The 21,367-nt window shown below is 34.9% G+C and overlaps 1 protein-coding gene across 4 annotated transcripts in view; it reads left to right on the top strand.

Moving 5' to 3' along the window:
• The window catches only part of SNX7 (sorting nexin 7), a 94,338-nt gene that overhangs the window by 26,263 nt on the left and 46,708 nt on the right, over window positions 1-21,367 (top strand). For all 4 annotated transcript variants that reach the window (XR_005986838.1, XM_041749112.1, XM_041749111.1 and 1 more), the window contains exons 3-7: window positions 3,223-3,333; window positions 3,678-3,842; window positions 5,681-5,879; window positions 11,329-11,528; window positions 14,334-14,420. Coding sequence is in view for 3 of the 4 variants with exons in the window: in XM_041749112.1 (XP_041605046.1) it covers window positions 3,223-3,333; window positions 3,678-3,842; window positions 5,681-5,879; window positions 11,329-11,528; window positions 14,334-14,420 (762 nt within the window). In the remaining variant the exon portion in view is untranslated. The remainder of the gene's footprint in view (window positions 1-3,222; window positions 3,334-3,677; window positions 3,843-5,680; window positions 5,880-11,328; window positions 11,529-14,333; window positions 14,421-21,367) is intronic.

Genomic DNA, 21,367 nt, shown 5'->3' with positions numbered 1-21,367 from the left:
ATACTTTGGTGCATCTCTACATGGTTATGGCAAACTATCTTTCATTTCACTATCATGAAATAGACTATAATACAAGTCTCTTTGTTCTACTTCTGATTATTTTTACTACATCCTAGTATATAGACTATAACTATATATACTAAAATATGTATTACAGATACAAATGTATAAACATTTGGTATATATATATTTTGTTATCAAATAGAGTCTTTTCTTTAGTATTCACTTATTATCATTTATTCACTTTTTCCTATATTCAGTGAAGTTTTGTTGAGTGCCAATTACATCCCAGGTACTGTGCTTGTATTTTGAGACTTCACCAGCAATCAAGACAGACATACTCTCTGCCTTCATGGAGCTTTCAGCCTAGCATGGGGGATGGATATTATACAATTACATGCTGAACTATTTAATTATAGTCACAAATGCTTTGAGAGAAAAATACAGCACTTTATGAGCATGGGCACCCCATTTCGTTTAGAGGTTCAGAAGTGGTTTCCCTGAGTTTTAGTTTTATGAAAATTTATAGTTATAGGCATTAAGATTATAACGGTAGGGACACCTGGATGGCTCGGTGGTTGAACGTTTGCTTTTGGCTCAGGGCATGATCCCAGAGTCCTGGGATTCAGTCCTGCATCAGGCAACCCACAGGGAGCCTGATTCTCCCTCTGTCTGTGTCTCTGCCTCTCTCTGTGTGTCTCTCATGAATAAATAAGTAAAATCTTTTAAAAAATATTATAAGGGTAAATGCACATATACGTGTGCACATATGTACACTGACAATATCCTACTTAGGAATACTTAAGAATGACGTGGCTGTAAATAATTATGAGTGTCAGGAAGCCCATGTTCCAAGGATCTCTTGTTCTTGTGGGAAATTACCCTTTAATCTCCAGGTTAGAATATCTGAAGTGATTGCTCTAAAGTACTTTCTCTTTTGGAGATGAAGAGATGTGACTTCCTTTAACACATACAGAAACAAGAGTGAAGAGATGTAACAGGGGTCTTCCCTCTCACATCCTCATTATGAAGATAGACTCCTAGATGCCTGCCAGTGTGGAGTAGGGGTTAAAGTATATTCCTGATCCTAAGGTTCCTTTCCCCTCAGAAACAATTTTCTAAATCCTCAAAGCCCAGAGTCACTACCCTTGACCAAAGGTCACTGCTTGTTGAATGAGTACATTTTGAGGTATGGATCTCATGAGTTAGTTTAGTCCTCAACTTCAAGTACCCAACTTTTTATGGTCAGACATGAAAGATTAAACACCATTTACAATATGGCTTCCATGGAAAACTGTATTCTATATTAGAAGCATTATTCGTGCTTCAAAATAACTTTTTGGAACACCAGTTCTAAGTTGGAGATCTGTCATCAAACCCTGTTATTCCTGTAGTTGGAAGCTTCTGTCTATCTTCTAATGATCAAAATTGGCCACTTTAGGTGGGACAATGATTTTGTCCCTGCTGTTGGGAAATTAATCATGATCTGAACCTAGTTAATAATACTTGTTTTCCTTGCCACATCTTAGTCTTATAACTCTTTGGCAATAGAATTAATTCTTAAAGTAGCATGAACAAACACACTGTTTTTGAAACTAGTACTCATCTTCTGTTTTCTTCCTCTGGTATTGCAGTATGTTAGAAAACTCTTCTAAGTCAATGACTGAGTGATGGGTACAGAATCAACCAATTATTTGACTTGATTTTACATCTTCCTCTTGCCAGAATTTATATCAGATTGTTCTATGTTTACTTAAAGTGTTGAAAATTCTTGAGGACACACAAAGCTCTTCACTGCCCAGTTTTGGGGTATTTTAGTATTGGTTATGCCAACTTATATTTTTGGAAATGGGTAGTAAACCTATGCATATGTGCCTGGTACAAGAAGGTGTTCAATAAGTATTTTTTAATGAGTGACTATAAACCATGTTTTGTGTGCATATATATGTATGCATATGTGTGTATTTGCATATATATGTACACATACCAACTCGTATATATGTTGTTAAACTGTGTTTCTACTAGATTTAGTTTTCCTATTTTTACCATTTCCGTAACTTGTACCCATAGTTAAGATTTCATAGTGTTTTGTGTTCCTTAGACTTTTGCATCTCATTTACCTCTACTTTTTCCCACTAAAAATGAAATGTTTTGATAAAATATATTGTATGATATTCTACACATTTGTTTTAAAAAAATAAACTTAGAAAGTGTAACTTTTGTGAACCTTATTTCATGACAATTAAGATTGCATCTATGACTTGAACCTCTTCATTGTACAATTGCATTCATGTGTGTGGGTGAGTGATATTTCTGGTGAGTGTAAAATATGCATGCAATGTGTTATTCCAGCATTATTCCTCCAGGAAACTTTCAACCTTAATATTAGTGTGTATAATTTTTAATATGCAAAAATTTAGTTAATGAGATATTGGTGAGAGTGAGTGTGCATTAAATAATGTTTTTATTTGTCTTGGGATTCGGGCAATGGAAGTGAGGTTGATATTGTACCCATGTTCTTCTTGTCATATGTGTTGGCATAGATTTTTGGTTTGTTGAGAATAGATATTTTAATTTATTTGCTTAATTTTTAGGAGTTTAGGCATATAACTCAAAATCCCTTGAGAAATGACAGGAAGATTTTCTTTTCACATCAAATTTTCATTAATAACATTTTTTAAACAGTGGTAAAATCACTCTGTAAAATGTTAGAATTTTCATATACTGAAAGCAAATTTTACCAAAGCAATTCATTTGAGCAAATTCCAGGAAAACATTTTTTCTCAGTTATGTTCAGGTTATTTTCCAAATTACAAAAATAGGACTTTCCTCAAATTCTGAATTCTAATCATCTTGAGAAAAATATATTTGAAACCTAAATTCAGAACACACTTTCTTGTTAGCAAGAAAGTCATGCCAAATATAATCGTAGTTAAAATCTTGTGGAAGGCAGATGGCTGCTCTAAGACAGATTTTTCAGTTTGGATTTTAAATTTGAGCATGATGTTTGCTTTCTTTCTGGAAATACTGGAAAGTTTGCTTTGTTTCATCTGCTACATGAATTGATGACTGCAAAAAAAGTACAGGCTGACAAACACTGAATAATTAGAATTTGTTAATTTTTCTTAGAGACCCATTTATTTCAGAATGTCTAAAATAACATGAGGCAAATGTCTTCTGTCTTATATTGCGTGTGCTGTTATTTTCTCCTACTTTCTTCAGACATCTCGTGGGGAATTTGACTCCAGTGAATTTGAAGTTAGGAGACGTTATCAAGATTTCCTTTGGTTGAAAGGAAAACTTGAAGAAGCACACCCTACTCTGATTATTCCAGTAAGTGTACTTTTTTTTTTTTTCATAAAGTGGCTGCCATTTTGTCTTGTGAATCATTAGAATGCCTAACACCTAATGTCAGACCTTTAAAATCAGTGTAACTCATTGATCTTAGAAACATTTGCTCTTAAACATTCAATCTATGTACAGATTTGTTTTCCTAAACTATTCTAATGTGTTAAGATTTTGCAGGTTTTGGTTCTGGCATTGTGAATCTTGAAGAATTACTTTTATAAGAAACGATCACATGTTCGAATAGCCTTCCAAAAAAGAAGAGTATAGAATTCCTTATAATCCCATGCCACATGATGCTCAGTTAACCTTTTAAAATTTTTTTGCTTCAGCCATTGCCTGAGAAGTTTATTGTGAAGGGAATGGTGGAACGCTTTAATGATGACTTCATCGAGACACGCAGGAAGGCATTGCATAAATTCCTGAACCGAATTGCTGATCATCCAACTTTAACATTTAATGAAGACTTCAAAGTGTTTCTTACTGCACAAGCTTGGGTAAAGAATTTTGATTTACACTCATGTAATCCTTTAGTGTCTTTATGTATAGTAGGTTGTACGCTTCCTCTTGTTTACCTTTATAAATCAGGCAGCAGCATCCCTGAATTACAATGGAATATCAGACACTGGAGAGATATCCTTCAGATTTAACCCTGTGTCAAATCTACATGTAAACATCACACACATCTTCTATCTTCCTCGCATACACGTATTCATATTTCTCTTGGTAGCCAAATTTTTTTTTATGGTCAGGATACCCCTTGCATATATAGCTAATACTGAATAGGAAAATAGGGCAAATGGTCAATATTAAGTAATTGCTGACCAATATTGGGTTTTCTATCTCTCAGTTCTTGCCAAAGTGATATAGGCTAGAATGTAGTTCATCTCAGTCTTGACAGATAGCACTGCCATTTGGAAGCCCTTTGAGACTTACGTGAAATGAATTTGTGGCCTGACTCCAGAACCTTAGAAGTTTTCAGAAACATTCTCTGTAGTCATATCTGCCATAATAGCTTGCCATTTGTGACTTGTGCTTTTTGATAATGTTTACTCTATCAAGTGATGCTTTAGCATTCCTGGATAGATGTATGTGTTACCTGGTCAAAGGTGACATCTGTTGTTATATGCACAAAAAATCATACTGGAGATAAACAAGTTTACTTTATATGTATTATTTTGTGTAAGGCCTTCAGAAGGAAAATCTGGATAAAGATAGTATTTAATATTTGGGAAAATAATACATAATACTATTTTTATCTGTAGATTTGGTAGTCAGCATTATTATTTATAGATTTTTTTTCTTGTGGGTAACCTTTTATTTGGTCAACGGTTATTTGATCCTAAACCTATGTTTCAGCAAGTGTTATAGCCATCACCAGAATCCCTTAGCCTTCTTGGTGTTCTTTTTTAATATGCCATACTTCTAAAGGATTACTTTTGTGTGATGTATCCTTTTATTTCAGTTCTTCTATTTTGCAAGTTGGTAGCCCTCCCTCTCAGGTTAACTATGAAACAGCACTCACTACATATATTCTTAAAAATCTTTCTCTACAGGCAGCCAGCCAGTAGAGGTAGTGTCATAGTTTACCCACTTCAGTTGATTAAAGAGCTGTGCTCAGGGAGTATATACTTACAAACTACTGTAGAAATATTATGAAGACAAAGCTAGTTAGTGCTTAGCAGTGAAGCCTCTGGAGTCAGACTGAATCTTATCTACCACTTAATTGCTCTTGGACTTTGAGCAAGCTCCTTAACCTTCCTATGCTTGTATTTTCTTCTGTAAAATGAGGATAATAATAGAACCTACCTGATAGTGTTTATTGTGAGTTCTATATTAAAAAGTGGGAGTATAGTACCTGGAACATACTAAGCTCTCCGTATATGTTAGCTATTATTATAACTAAAGAATTAATGAAATTTTCCTTTTTTTTTTTTTAAGGAGTAGTTTAGACCCTGAGAAATCTTCTCTCAATCATTTTCCCATTAAATCCCTGTTATAAAATATAGATTGCATCTCATAGTATCCTCTTATCTTCTCCAATATCTCCTTAAGCATGATCTCCTCTGTTAAACCTTGTTCTTTAAAAGATCCATGTTGAGAGGAAACATGTATATATGTTTGACATGAGTACTTTGAAAAGGAATATTATCAAGAAGACACACTTAGAGAAAGAACTGTACCCTAATATAACTCACCTGCTTCAAACTACATTAAAAAAGTACATGAAACATTTTTATAATCTTTATCCTTCCAATTGGATTTCCTTTTGTTGGGAATATTGGAATATTTGCTTTGCCACAAATATTTCATTTGTTTGTCTGTTTGTTTCTAGGAACTCTCTTCGCACAAGAAGCAAGGGCCTGGATTACTCAGCAGGATGGGGCAGACAGTCAGAGCTGTTGCAATGTCAATGAGAGGGGTGAAAAGCCGCCCAGAGGAGTTCATGGAAATGAATAACTTTATTGAAATATTCAGCCAGAAAATAAATTTGATAGATAAAATATCTCAGAGAATTTACAAGGAAGAAAGGGGTATGTAGAATCACTGGAATGTGATTACAAAGTTGTTCAATTTCTGATGGTTCTTCACATTTGCTAGTGTAGTAAAGCAGTGTTAAGTTAGTATTTCTTTTTGGTTCTTTCTCTGATTTGGTTCTTTCTCAGAGATTTCTGTGTCTCTGCTTACTATCCACATCTGTTCTTGCATCCCATTTATTTTATCTATTAGAGCCCTTAGCATATTAATCATTGTTGCTTAAATTCCGGGTCTGATCATTTCAAGGTCCCTGCCATGTCTGATTATGATGCTTGCTCTGTCTCTTTAAATTATCTTTTTTGCTTTTTATTATGCCTTGTGATTTTTTCTTAATAGTCAGACATGATCCCGGGTAAAAGGAACTGCTATAAACCTGCCTTTAGTAACGTGGTAAGATATTGCAGAGGAGAAAAAACTCTATAGTTTTAAATACAGAAAAAATTGTTACACCTGAGCGGTTCTATAATTTTGTGATTAAGTCTTAATCTTTTAGTGAGCCAGTGCCTCTGGAATGAGAACTGCACAAGAGTTTCTCCCTCCCTACTTAGTTGGGACAGAATGGCCAGAGTGGACTAGAGTTGAGTATTTCCCTTGCTCCAGGTCAGGTAGGCTCTGATGATCCCTGAGCAGGTTATGCTCTGGTTAACTAGTTTTCTCTGAGGGCAGGCCTTTGTTAAGAAGAATGGAGTCCAAAAATAAATAAATTAATAGATAGATAAATGAATAAAGTGCAAATATAAATAAATAAATAATAAAAATAAAAGAAAAATAAATACAAGAAAAAAAAAAAGAACAGAGTGCTCTGGCTATTTAAAGATGATTCATTTCCCTCTGCAAGAAGCAGGAGTAATTTTTATTCAGTATTTACTATGGGAACCTAGTTGAGCTCCTCGGAGTAAATCTCAACAATATTGTGGAGGGGGCCCCCCATGACTGGGTCCTCCTGAAGTTTGTAACTCTTAAAGATGTCAACACTGAGCCTCCAGCAGTTCCCCAATTACAGTTCCAGTCTCCCTACCTCAGCAGTGGGTGGCTAGAGGTGGTTTCTTTTGGTCTTTAGCATATACCCGGTAACCCACGACTCCTGTTTTCATCTGTCTTTCCAATCTTGAGAGCAGTGGTTTGTCTTGTGGCCTTTTCTGTCTTAGAGAATCAAGAGAAGTTATTTTTCAGTCTATTCAGCATTTTCCTTGTTAACATTGAGCAGTGACTTCTAAGCTCCTTACATGAGGAACCACATAATTTCACCTTCAAGTATGGCTTTTGACCAGACCTATTGAGAAAATTTTTTATTTCTGTATGATTTTTTCTTTTTTTTTTCTATATGATTTTGAAGGTAGTTATGGTCAGTTCCCTTTTGCTTTAGTTAATCACTAGCTCTTCTTGTTCTCATTTAAATAACTATTAGTGGCAACTCAAGCCCTGAGCTTCAGATTTTGAGAAGAGTTGTATAAAGTTGGTCTCAAATGTATAACATGGATCATAGCCTAAAATCAAAGAAGTGGGGGTGTCTGGGTGGCTTATTGGGTTAAGCGTCTGCCTTTGGCTCAGGTCGTGATCCCAGGGTCCTGGGATCAAGCCCCACTTCGGGCTCCCTGTTTCGGGCTCCCTGCTCAGCGGGGAGTCTGCTTCTCTCTCTCCCTCCACCTCCTCTTCCTTCTTCCTCCCTCCCCACTTGTGCTCTCTTGCTCTCTCTCTCTCAAATAAATAAAAATCTAAATAAAAAAAAAATCAAGTGATGTTTCAGAAAATAGGGTTTCCACATTTTCTGGTACTATTTTTGGACCTAGTACTCTGCATTAGGCCTGTCCCAGCATGGCAGAGATTTATATACTGGAAATTAGGTCCCTCTTCCTATTTTCAGTCACCATTTCCTTTTTAAGTTTTCTTTTTTTTGTTTTGGTTTATAAGTTACATTTTATTCCATGATGATTTTTTTTCTGGTTCCATAATGACTTTTTGGTAATTTTCTAATTGCATTTAACTATATTAAAAATAAGGGCTAAGTCAAGTCAATTTATTTATTACCTTCTATTATAAATTGGTTTGAGAGATGAACTACTTTAAGTATCTACATTGATGGCTTATTTTTTAGTTTTTTTTTGATCCCCCATTAAACAGTAAATTCTATCAGGACCAAAAGGGAAAAGATTTGTTTTATTTCTGGTATCTTCATGTAGTTCACACATAGTAGGTACTCAACTAAAATCTGTTCAATGATTGAAAAAAATCAATGAGTTAACATATCATTTGGTGGTAGGAAAATTTGCTTTAACAATAATCAATTGGTTATTAAAAAAACAAGAAATTGTTATAGCTGAGTGTACATTTCCCTTTATCTTTTTTTTCCCCGCGCATTGATACTTGATGATGTCATTGTGGTAACTAAATGTAGTTTAATAATTTTTTTAAGACTTCGTGGTCTGAAAAAAAAAAATAAAGACTTCATGGTCTGTCCTTGTTATTTACCATTTGTCTTTTTCTTAATCTCAAGAGGCTAATTGTTTTAACTGGGTTCCATGATTCCAATTCTGTTAAGTATATTCTTGATACCTAGTTAAGTGAGATAGCAAGTCAGAGAAGCCCCTGGAAACTCTTGAGATGTAGGAGTTTTGTGTAATATCAATATGCTGCTTCACATTTGCTGGTGCGAGGGAACAATTTTTATTTATTTTTTTTAGGGAACAGTTTTTAAATCATTGGTATACTCTAAAATTTCTGAATTTTTCAGAGGGAAAACTGGATTTTATGGTAGACTTTATAAATTTGAGTTCTAATTTTCAGGGAGTGATTGCCACTGACCCAAACTTGAGGGATTTCTTAGTCTTTCCAATGTGAAGCCCACTTGTCAAATTCTATTCAAAATGATGAGTGTTGTCTTTTGTAGCCTTCAGACCCTAAGCTATATAGGGCATTTTATTCATACTCAAATCATGAGACTTTGGTGATCATAGCTAGGGTTTCTCTTCTTAAAATTTTTTTATTCAAGTTTTGGGATGCCTGGCTGGCTCAGTTGGTTAAGTGTCTGCCTTCAGCTCAGGTCATGGTCTCAGGGCCCTACGATCCAGCTGGGTCTAGCTTCCTGCTCAGCAGGCAGTCTGCCTCGCCCTCCCTCTCTGCCCCTCCCCCTGCTCGAACTCACTCTCTCTCTCAAATAAATAAATAAAATCTTAAAAAAAATTATTCAAGTTTTTTCTTTGATCTTGTTTTATTTTGTATTCCGTTTATTTGCCATATTTGTATTGACAACATGCTGCGCTGCTTCTCTGTGCTGGAGGTTAAAGGAGGAATAGAATGGTACCTGTCCTTGAGCTCAGTGAGTCTAGTTGGGGAAACAGGTATATTAATAGATCACAGTGCAACTCATTAAGTGTTTGCTTACAAATGTGATCTGAGTGCTGTATAAGCACAGTGGAGAATTTTAGGGAAGCTCTCTCTATAAACATAAATGTTGCAGAGGTATGATACACACTGATGTATACAAAATTTGAGAAAAAGAGATAAAGGAGAACATTTTTCTTTGCCAGAAATATTAGTGTAGTATGGCCATTATTTAAAACAAAGGATAGGCCTAGATCAGGAGGGTGCAATTGCAAAGGCTCTAGTGGTCATGAGGCCTAATAACTTTATTCAGTGACAGCTAATATTTTCATTATTTTTAAATTCTTAAAAATATTTTTCAGTTCACTTGATCAAACTTTTGATATTTTAATGATTTAATTCAGAGTAATATGACATATTTCATCTAATCCTAATGAGCAGTAAAATGATAAAATATAGGGAATTTCATTGTATTTAATGGATACTAGACAAAAAAAATCACTTACTGCTTATACATTCTCTACCATAAAAAGCTATCATTGAAAGATGATAATATAAAGGGAAAAATGTAAAAATACTCAGATTTTAAAATGGACTCCAAATTTTTGAATTAATGGCTTATCAAGCACTGAATAATCTTTTGTTGTTCATTCATTCTTTCACTAATTGAAAATATTTATTGAACACAGTATGTATCAGGCTTTGAGATGAAAGAAAATAATGAACTCAGCCCCTGTTTTAAGGAGCATATGGCCTAGGAACATAAGATTTATACAAGCAATTATGATAGAATGGGATATTACAAGCATAAAATTATTATAGGCTTTAATAGAAGTATAAAATTATGATCGGCTCATTGAGGACAAAGCATCTACGAATTTTCTGAAACAGAACTGAAGGAATTTATTTGTGGCAGGATTTAAAAGTTTAGAAGTAGTTTGTCAGATGGTAGAAATGACAGTGGGCAAGGCAAAGGGATATGTGTAATATTTGAGGAGAAATCATGAGATATTCATGAATGAATAATTATTTTGGCTGAATTAAAATATCTTTGGGAGAGAATCTCAAGAGTTGGACTTGGAGAGACAATGTAGAAACTGATCATTGAGAACTTTCTAATTTCTAATTTCTAAAGTTACAGATGCTCATGAGCTGACAACAGTTGAAGCAAGAACAGATAGGTGGATGGATGGATGGATGGATGGATGGATGGATGGATGGATGGGTGGATGGATAGATAGACATTAAGAAATATTAGATTTGGTGATCGAATGGCTCTGCAAAGTTTGTGTATAGGATGATAACCAGACTTTTTGCTTAGATCACTGGAAAAACTTACTGTTAAACTTACTGTTAGGATATGTATTCAAAAGAAGATTAGTTTGTTTAGGTAATACTGTCTATGAGACACTGAGGTGTAGTTTATTTGATAGGCAGAGGCCCATGATAGATATGGTGGTCCTGTATAATTTATATTTCAATCCAGGATACTTTCAGAAATGAAAAGCGATGCTTTTTTTTTTTATTATACAGTAGTCATAAAAATTATTATGATTATGATATGATATGATATTATGATATGATATGATATTATGATATGATATGATATTATGATATGATATGATACATATCATATACAGTGATATGATATACAGTGATATGATACATATTTTTATACAGTAGTCATAAAAATTATCATATACAGTGAGATGATATACAGTGATATGATACATATTTTTATACAGTAGTCATAAAAATTATTATTATGATATGATATATGATATGATATGATATTATGATATGATATGATATTATGATATGATATATGATATTAATGATATAATCATTATTATGATTATTATTATTATTATATGATATGATTATGATTATAATATACTGATTATTCTTGGACAGTAGTCATTCGAGAACTGATCTTAGTAGATTAGAATGACTATTCAGTTTAATCAAAGATGATATCCATCTACTTATGTTCATTTAGAAGAACATAAGCACAGTAAGAAAAATAAGGTCTTTAATAAAGGGATTTGTAAAACTTCCTTACTGTCTTTAATATAGGGATTTGTAAAACTTCTATAAATTGAAGAACTTAATTTTTGTTTATAGAATATTCTGATGAAATGAAAGAATATGGCCCGATTCACGTTCTGTGGTCAGCATCAGAAGAAGATCTGGTTGATACTCTAAAGGGGGTTGCCAGCTGCATTGACAAATGTTGTAAGGCCACTGAGAAGCGGATGTCTGGACTCTCAGAGGCCCTGCTTCCTGTAGTACATGAGTATGTACTTTATAGTGAAATGTTAATGGTAAGAATGCTTCATTATACTTTTACCTTAGTCCCTGACCTGTTCATAAGTTTTACAAAGGCTGTTTCTATTTCTGTTTTTTTTTTTCACCACTATTCTCCTGTCCTAGCAGAATGCTTTGCATACAGATGCTCCATAAATATTTGTTCACTATATAAATGAATTAATGAGTAGAAGAATATGTGAATAAAAGACATAGCACCAGTGACGTATAACACAGACATTTGAAACATCCTCAGTCAAGATTTACAAAGACAACATGATTCGTTTTTCTAAGCTTTTAAAATTGTATTTTAAAAATTTTTAGTGCTTTAGAAATTTCCTTTCATGAAAGAGTTGGTTACCTACTTCTAGGCACATTTGATTTAGCAATTTATTTAGTACCATGATGTACAAAGTACTTGAGAAGGATCTTGATGTTTGTTCTGTTTTCTGGGCACTCCTAAAAAGAAATCCTTCAAGTTAAAATGTTTTTCTTTCACTATTTACAAAGGCTTTTATTCCTCTTATATCAAAGTTTTGCATTTAACCTCCTCAGTTCAAGTTAAGGTTTCCAGATATTTGGGATTTAGCAATGCTAACTGCAGAGCTAATGTTTTTCTTTCCATTATCCTCTGCTCAGAGCAGCTAGCACAAACTGATGCCCTCAGGGTTCTGGTGTTGTAGCATGGCAGTGGGGGAAGGAGTCTGCTTACATTCAGAGAGAGTCCATTTCTTCTGCCGATTGTAATTGGAGCCTTGTCTGTTTTCCTGTACTCTTGGTTTAGACGGATTTCTTTTTTTTTTTTTTTAATTTTGCTTCTGCCTTGGTAAGGAAAACTCTCTTAGCCTTTCAGCATGAGGTCTGTCCCTTTTGCATTTATCACAGTTAGCCTTTTCTTTCCCAGTTATTCAATATTTTGTAGATATTTCAGGTTGCTGCTGTTACTTACCTTTATTGGGTTCTTCTATAAACAGACCCTTCTTGCTTCCCAGAGGCTTCTAGTGTTTCACAGTGGAGGAGTCTCCTCGTCTCCATCAATTTCCTTGGCTACATTTCATTATTGATACCCCCCCTCCCCCCGTGTGGCTCTTCAAAGAGATCTGATTTGTATAATTAAAAATAGTATATTCTTCTCTCTTAATTAAGGTGTGTTTTTCTCTTTATTACGTCAAGATGAAAATTATGTAATTTAAGTCATGTGTCATTATACGTATGGAAAAATTATAATTGCCACCAGAAAGAATTATTTTGTAGGTTCTCATTTGATTATATTATGTTGTAGACTCTTAGGGCATTAATAGTAGTATTTATATTGCACTTCTGGTTCTGCTTTATGTTGGAAGATTTTCTTTATTTGTGAGCTAAAATAATGAAAAATGTATGCCTTGACAAAATGATTAAATTTGTGTAATTTTACTAGTTGTCTTCTGAAGCCAACTCTTACTTAAACTATTCTACTCACGTGAAGCATAATACTTCATATTTATGGAAATACACCTTAAATCAATGAGACACAATTGTAGTATTTGTCATTTGCGTTAGAGAAAGAAGGGGTCCCTGATATTAATGGCAATGAAACATTGAAGTAAATGTGAAAGATCTGTGATAATTAGTTGAATTTTCTATTGAGTTCTTTGAAAATAGGAGAAATGTTCATCTCTTTGGAGTATTTTAAGAGTGATTCCACCAGGCACAAAACTAGACTGAGTAATTTTTAGGATGCTTTTTTTTTTTTATCTTAATGCCTCTCAGTTCCCGAATACTATAGCCATGTTATCTGGTCTCCATTCGGCTGATTTATAGGTAGGTTCTTCCTTTCCTCTGAAAACCCCTCAAAGACCTGTGGCTCATTAAGGCTCTTTTATGTCCTTCACTTCTACTCTTCCTGGTTGAATTGTTTACTTACCTAGAACTTACCTTATTTTTTCCTTAACCTGTTAAGGCCACTTGTGTTCGTTATCATGATTTTATTGTTTAAATTAGTATTGTGAAAACCAGTAGAAGATGTGTACATATAAAAAGAGTCCTTTTGTCTATGAAGCCTTGGTAGCAGGTCTTGGAAGAAAAGTGAGTCACTAAGGGAAAGACATTGTAAAAGACTGGCAAACATTATAAAAGATGAAGGTGAATTCTGCATTCAAATTCCTTCACAGGGGTGTTTTAAAGTTTAAGGACACTGAAACATGAAATCATGGTTATTTAAGAAAACAAGATGGAACTCCTCTCAGAGAAGAGGCTATGATTTCTCCTCAAAAGCATGGCTAATTGATTAATATTGATATATTTTAAGCTAAAACAAAGTCTAAAATATAAGTACACACTTCACTTTTCTGATTCCCTGCTATAATTAACTCAATTAACTATGCCTTTAGAATTGGGTAACTGCCAGTTATTATAGACATTTTTAGGTGGTTGAGTGGCCTGTATGACCTCCGAACTGCAACCACTTTACACCCTACCATATATTTTCAGTGCTCTCACTGATTTTTTTTTTTTGTTTGTTTATTTGTTTTGGTTTTGCTCTTTTTGAAGAACAATGTATGTCTAGAGTGCTCCATCAAGAGTTGTACATAAAACACCTAAACTAGTAAGATGTGCATCGGGAAAATGAATAAAAGATTTATGAAAAAAAAAAATCTCTTAAATACTTGCTTTCAGTTTAGCTTTTAGAGATTAAAAAATTTCTTTAAGTCATTGTATCTCCCAAAGGACTGATGACTTGGGGAAGATAGGCTATTTATATTCTAAAATGTATATTTTTGTCATACAAATATTATTAAACCTAAGTACAACCCATTCCATCCTTGTGTTTTGATATGAAGGGTGTTATGAAAAGGAGAGACCAAATACAAGCCGAACTGGATTCCAAAGTGGAAGCTTTGACATATAAAAAGGCAGATACTGATCTGGTAAGTTTTTAAGTTTCTTGATATAATAATAGAGAATTCATTGTCTGAAATTTTTATTAACATGCTTATTTTTAAGGATTCAGCAAATGATACTAAACTGTCTTCTAAAAATCTATTAGACATTGAGTACCCAGTGAGTCTGCAGGCTTAACAGTGATACTTTTCTACTTTCCTTCTTATATTGTTTCTTTTGATATGTAAAGTAGGAAGTATTTTTTAATTAATTAATTATTTATTTTAAAGATTTTATTTATTTATTCATGAGAGAGAGAGAAAGGCAGAGACACAGGCAGAGGGATAAGCAGGCTCCATGCAGGGAGCCTGATGCGGGACTCGATCCCAGGACTCCAGGATCACACCCTGGGCAAAAGGCAGGCACTAAACTGCTGAGCCTCCCAGGAATCCCCGTAATTTTTTTTTTTTTTAATTAGAGTTTTAGAAGAAGGTATGGAAAGTACCTAGCATTGTTCCAGAAGGTTAGTAGATAAATCCACCTTTTGCTCATTTTATAAGGTGTTTATACAAAAGAAGTCAATGTTTCTGTACACTTTTTTCTAATTCTTGTAAACACTTTTATAAAGGAAGTATCTTTGCTTTCAAGTTTCATCTTTCCTTGCAGTAGATTTTTACGGGAAATTTCAAACATAAAAAGTGATATGATGAACTCACTCATATAGCCATTGCTGGGCTTCATTAATTTCCAACATTTGACCACCTTTCTTCATCTGTCTCTCTCTTCACTTCTTTTCCTGTAGTGTTCTTGTGTTAATTCCAGACATTATGGTATCACCCACAGTATTTTAGCATTTTATTATCTTTGCATATCTTCAGAGTACTGTTTTCAGCTTGGAGTTATTATTCTCGGTTTAAAATTGAGAAAGAGGTTTTGAAGGTGGAGTAACTTGCTCAAGTTCATATAGTTCTTGAAGCAGAAGTAGGATGAGGGGTCATGGTATCAGTTGCCTTCCACAGACTGTGCCGCAAGTATCAAAATGGGAAAAATTGAGTATTACTTTGGTGAACTTCTGTTGATTTCTCTGTGATCTTTTTTTAATGTAAGGATTTTGTTTAGTACTGAGTACGATATTGAGTATGCTTATGGCAGGTGCCTGGGGAGTTCTTGAAACCCCCCATTAATCCTACTGTTAAAATCCCATCCTGGCTTGGCAACAGCCTCCGTCTTCCTTGCTTTAATTTTCTCCCTGGCTTTAATCATTTTCTAACTAGAGATACGATTTTGTACTTACTGCTTTTTTTTGTACTATCTTTCTCTCTCTCCTGGTCCATAATCTAAGCACTTAAAGGGCAGGGATTTTTTTTTATTTGATTCCTGAAGTGTTTTTAGCCCCTAAAACAGTGCCTGATATATGGTAGCCACTCAATAAGTATTTAGTGAATAAATAAATGAGTGTATGAAAATTGCAGTAATTGCTCTGATTCACAAAAACATACTGAAGGTTTAAAACGAGACATCTCTACAAATTCAGACTTTATCTAAAACATTGAGACTTCACCAAAAAGTGAATGAAGTGAATGTTTATTATCCTCATCTTCCTTGACTATTTTTGCAAACCCAAGTTCTTTCTCCTGCATGGAAGGTGCATGGGCAGTGGTGGACTGCAGTAGATAGAATAGGAGAATGGCATCTGAGAGAGAAAATAATGGAAAATGTAAAACCAGAGGAACTAATGCTCAGGGAGGAAATCATGTTTGATTTATCTTCATCTTACCTCAAGATGGAGAATAAAAAGAGGAAACCCAGGGTTAACCTTTTCTTCACTATAAGGAATGTGTGTGTGTGTGTGTGTGTGTATAAATTTGAAGAGTCACTTGGAAAAAACAAAAGAGAGTTAATGCATGTACAGAAATTATATGTATTTTTGAACTGTGGATTCTTTTTATTTGTTAAGTAATTTTTAAAGATATTGAAATTAGCAATTAGATGAAATTTGCCCTTAACTAAATACTAGATAAAGTACAGTATTTTAAAGTTTCAAGAGAATAGTTAAATGGCTTAAAAACCAAGCATCTGTTCAGAATGGTTTATATTCATATTTTAAATTGAAAGGAAGAGTAATTGAGATTGTTCCAACCACAAAAATACAGGAAAAAATAGCTTGGGCCCAAATATGGCTAGGCTTTCCCAACTCAACTAAAAAAACACATTTTTTTTCATTTGACTTGCAAATATTTTGTCTTTTGCTCTATAAAAATTTCCTTGATATCTCATTATAACCTAATGATCCATCTGTATTTATGATTTCATTTTATGTGTATGTGTCATATCCACTATAAAGTATTTTTTACCTAGTTATCTGCTATGTTGTAAGATTGGAGAAATTTGAAACTTTAATTATCTGCATTATACTCTGTAAGATATTTTAAATTAAGATTTGAAACAGACACATTTAACAGACGTTGCAAATGTGGGTTTTTTGTGTATGTGTTTTTTTTTTTTTTTTTTGTTACCCATCAAAACAGATCCTTCCTAAAACGTATAGGGACTAATTTAATGATTTATGAATGGTAACATTTACATTTTCAGGCAGTTTATGTGTTTACAGACCTCACTTTCAAATCCCTATGTTATGATGATGTCTTTGGGAGAAACCTTCCAGGGTTACTCTCAAACTGAACCTGCCATGATTGGTCACAGAACAACCGGAGGGAAGTTGCTTAGAAATATGCAGGATAGGGTCACCATGGAAACGCGCCCTTGTGAGGTCCTTCTAAGGAGCCATCCTTTGCAGTCACCATGACGACCCTGGCAGAGAACTGAATATAGCAGTCTAGCCTGGTTGTTTACCATGGCAACTCAAGCAGGGCCACTTTGGAGACAGCCCTGGGGCCATTTCTATGGAGACCTGCCGGGGCTGCCTTTAGAGGCTCCATCAAAGTCACCTTTGGGTGGGTTGCTATATGCAAACCCAGCAAAGCAACTCATAATGAAAAGGTCTGTGAGATGAAGCTTTAGCAAGACAGGCAAAAACTAGGAGAGTTATAATTATTGGGTGGAGATTAGCAGAGATGTAACATTCCAGAGGTCCTTTCAGACATATCAGGCAACCTTTATGTGGGCTCTGTGGTATACAAAAACAAGGTTCCGGTCTGTTAGCTTGCCTGTAATTTTGTAAATGCTGTAAATTGTCAGTAATGGTGTTTCTGTTACTTTTTCTCATCACACAAATATGCCTACAAAAATTATGTGTTTTCCTGCAGGTTAAAACAGTGTTTCTAGAGTGAATTCTTTATTATCTAAATAGTTGCAAAGTGTCAGTTTCTTGGAGTTTGTCGTTTGTAGTTCTTATCTCACAACAATAAAATCAATCATTTTAAAATGATCTAAACTCAGTAAAGACTTTCAGAATACCCATTTGAAGGTCAGTTCAGCTGTTTATTTAGAGTTTTGACATTTAGGCTTTAGGATTAGATAGACCTACGATCCAATCCTAGTTCATCTGCTTAAGTCTGTGACCTAGTATATGTTTCCTAACTTTTTTGAGCCTTGTTTTATCATGTATGATTTGGGGGAAGTTATTAGTACCTTTCTAATAGATTTGTTTAAGGATTAAATGATACAATGTGAGTAAATTCCTAGGAAGCACTCAGTGGCCGTTAGCTGCTGTTATTTTGATGATTTTATAGAAGTAATATTTGAGATGGCTCCTGTAAAATGGCTTGAGACTTGTTCCATCAAGAGCAGGAAGCATATTTCAGGTACAGTCAGTATTATGAAAGGTAGTAAAGGTTCAAAAAGCATGCTAAACTGAGAAAACTAGGCTGATGTACATGTACAGAGAGTAGGTATAGGGGAGATGAGGAGATGTGGCTGTAAAGGTAGGTTACAGTCAGATAGGAAGAGAGCCTTGTCATTTGTCAGGATGAGGAATATGGGTTTTATCCTTTGGGTGTGGATCCAGTGAGAGCTTGAACTGAAGAGGTAGTAGGGTAGTAACAAGGAAGTAAATTTGAGAGAGAGGTAGGTGGAAGATAGAATAACAGTTAAAAAATGAAGGGAAGCCAGTGCTTCAAGTTGTTAGTGACTCTAAACATCTAGCTTGTTAAGGGGACAGGTAGTAGCTCTATAAACTGAACTATAGCACATAAAATGGAGGAGAAAGTTAGAGATATGCAACTTTATGTCATGATAGGATGACCTTTGAGGTAGAGGTATTCAGCGAAACCTGTCAACAAATCTTGTTGAGTATCTGCTATAAGAGAGACACTATTGCAAGCATTGGAGAGATAGCAGTCAAGAAAGCCGACCTCATTCTAGTGGATGGAGACAATAGGAAACAATCTATTAAAATTTAAATTGATTGTCATATAATGATAAGTGTGGAGAAGAGGGAGTGTTTGGGAGCAGTGAAATTTAAAACTGGGGGTCAGGGAAGGTCTTATCAAGAAGGTGATCAACTAAAACCTGAAAGAGGCGATGTCTTGAACTATATGAATATTTTGGAGAAGAGCATTTCAGGTAGAGTCAAGAAGTGCAAAGAGTAAATAGGCCTGCGCTTTTCAGGAGAAGCCTGGACACTAGTGTTGCTGGAATGGAATGAGCAAGTGAAAGAAGTTGTACAAAATGGGGCCAGCGGGGTCAGATTGTGAGACCCCTGGTCTCAGTGAAATAGGAAGAGAATAGTTGACCAGAGAAATAACATGATTAGAAGTAAGTTATGAAGTAATCACTGTGCTTGGGTAAGACGAGGGTTGATGTGTATGTGGCATGGAATAGAAGAACACCAGCACTGAAGACTAGCTCTTATAGTCCCCCTGAGACACAACAGCTTGGAGCAAGGTGGAAGTGGTGTGAAGTGGTCAGATTCCAAGTAGATTTCAAAGGCAGAGCTGTTTGCTATCTGGACATCTGTGGATTACGAGTGGGCAAGGATGATACCAAGGTTTTTGACTGAGCAACTGGAAGGTAAGAGTTGGTTTAAATTGAAATGGGGAAAACTTTAGAAGGGACAGGCTTAATGGGGAAGATGAAGAAATCGTATTTGAACATTTAAAGTTGATGTGCCTATCAGATACCCAAATGAAGATTTTGAGTATAGAGTTACATATAAAAATCTAGAGGTCAGCTCAGGGATCCAGCTGAAGATACATATTTCGGAGTTGTTAGCAGGTAGTATTTAAAGCCATGAGATTTGTTGAGGTCACCAACGGATGAGAAAAAAGAGATCCTGGGACTGAGCCATAACATATTCCAATATTAAAAACCAGAGAAGGAATAGCAGGTGAAGAGGAAGAAAGGGAATTTATATAGCTTTGGCTGGTGGTAAGTGATGGAACCAACAAAATGAACTCAACAGATTTATTTAGAGTCATTCAACTTTTTTAACCACTTCTCCACTTATGAGGCATTTATAAAAACAGCTTGATACAGAATAATTAAGATAAGTGTAGATAATAAAGTATTTCAAGAGAAATTGAGAGTTGTCTTATGTGTTCCAGGAAAGATACTCAATGAAATAGATGCTGTTCAGTCAAAGTAAGAGAATTTCTGACTGTGGAGCTAAAAGTATAACAATAACTGAGATTATGAGGAAAACTCAGATATTTGAAGAAACTTGTGGTTTTTGCAGTTTAGTTATTAAGTTTTCAGAGTCAGAGCTTCTGTTTGAAAATGCTTATTCACTTCTCTGCTTAACTGCAAGATAAATAAGGTTCATCTGTGGTGCTAAATAATGCTGCATATCCATTTTATTTTTGTTTTTATTTTTGAATGGATGATTTATAGTTTTCCACTCAAAGCAGCATTCAAATATAAATGAATATGAATACATTTGACATTTAGCAATATGTGCATAGAATCTGAGAGTTGGATCTAGATAGAATGCCATAGCTGTTTAGCAGTATATTTATGTGAGCAAAAAAAAAAATACATTTTCATAAGATCATTATGATCTGGATTTGCATATAGCCACATTCAGTAGATGCAAACAGATACCAAATTTATTCAAGCTGGTCTTCGCTCTGTATGACTTGCTATTTTTGAACTAGTATTTTACTCTTGGCCTCAAATAGTGGCTATTAATCTTCAGATGTTCTTGATAGTGTACTAAATGCTTCACAAAGCAGGATTGGCTTTCCTCTAAGCTTCTAGGAAATGAAAGTATTGACATAACTTTTTTTGTGTGTGGTGGGGGAGCAGAGGTCACCTCTACCTTTTCTTGGTTATTTATTGTCTTATCTCTCTCCCCTGACGTTTTACACGTTTATTCCTTTCTGTATGCCTCATTTATTAGTATCTGGTTTCCTCTCTCTGCTTCTTTTTTGTCTGTTTACATCTTTGTGTGTGTCTCTCACATACACACAGGTACACAATTTACATATACCACTCTCATCCAGTGGTAAAGGATGTGACACTATCTGGTGGAAGGAAAAGGGACTTTTTTCTTGTCTATTTTCTTTTATCCATTTATTCTAGAAGGCATCCAAGCAGACTGTTCCTTGTTTCTCACTAGCCAGAGTTGTGAAAACTCCATGATCAAGTCAGTTACTTGGAGTGGGAATGTGACCATCAGAATGGACTTACAGAAGCTAACAATATGCTCCCTGCTGCAAACACCAGAAAAAAACTAGGGCTCTTTCAGGTAGTAAGAAGGGAAGTGGGGAATGGATTCTGGGTAAACAACTAATACATATGTGCCACAAATACACAGTGTAGCACATATTAGAATAGTATACCACAGCTGGGTAGGATTTAGGGATGAGAGAATGGGGGAGGCTGTAATTAAAATGGCCTTCAGCAGCTTCTCCTTCCAGAACAAAGTCCCTGGCAGTGCTTAGAATTCCTCTCCCTCTGTACCTTTATTGGCAGGCCTCTCATTCAGGGCATTGGCTTGAGTGGTGGGGGCAAAAAACAAAACATGTACTTCTGTTTATATAACGTTAATTTTTTAAAAAAAATTTATTTATGATAGTCACAGAGAGAGAGAGAG

This window comes from Vulpes lagopus, chromosome 3, assembly GCF_018345385.1.
Source record: "Vulpes lagopus strain Blue_001 chromosome 3, ASM1834538v1, whole genome shotgun sequence".
NCBI classification, from domain to species: Eukaryota; Metazoa; Chordata; class Mammalia; order Carnivora; family Canidae; genus Vulpes; species Vulpes lagopus.
The sequence above is the reverse complement of the archived record's forward strand: the minus strand, read 5'-3'. Positions and strand labels throughout refer to the sequence as shown.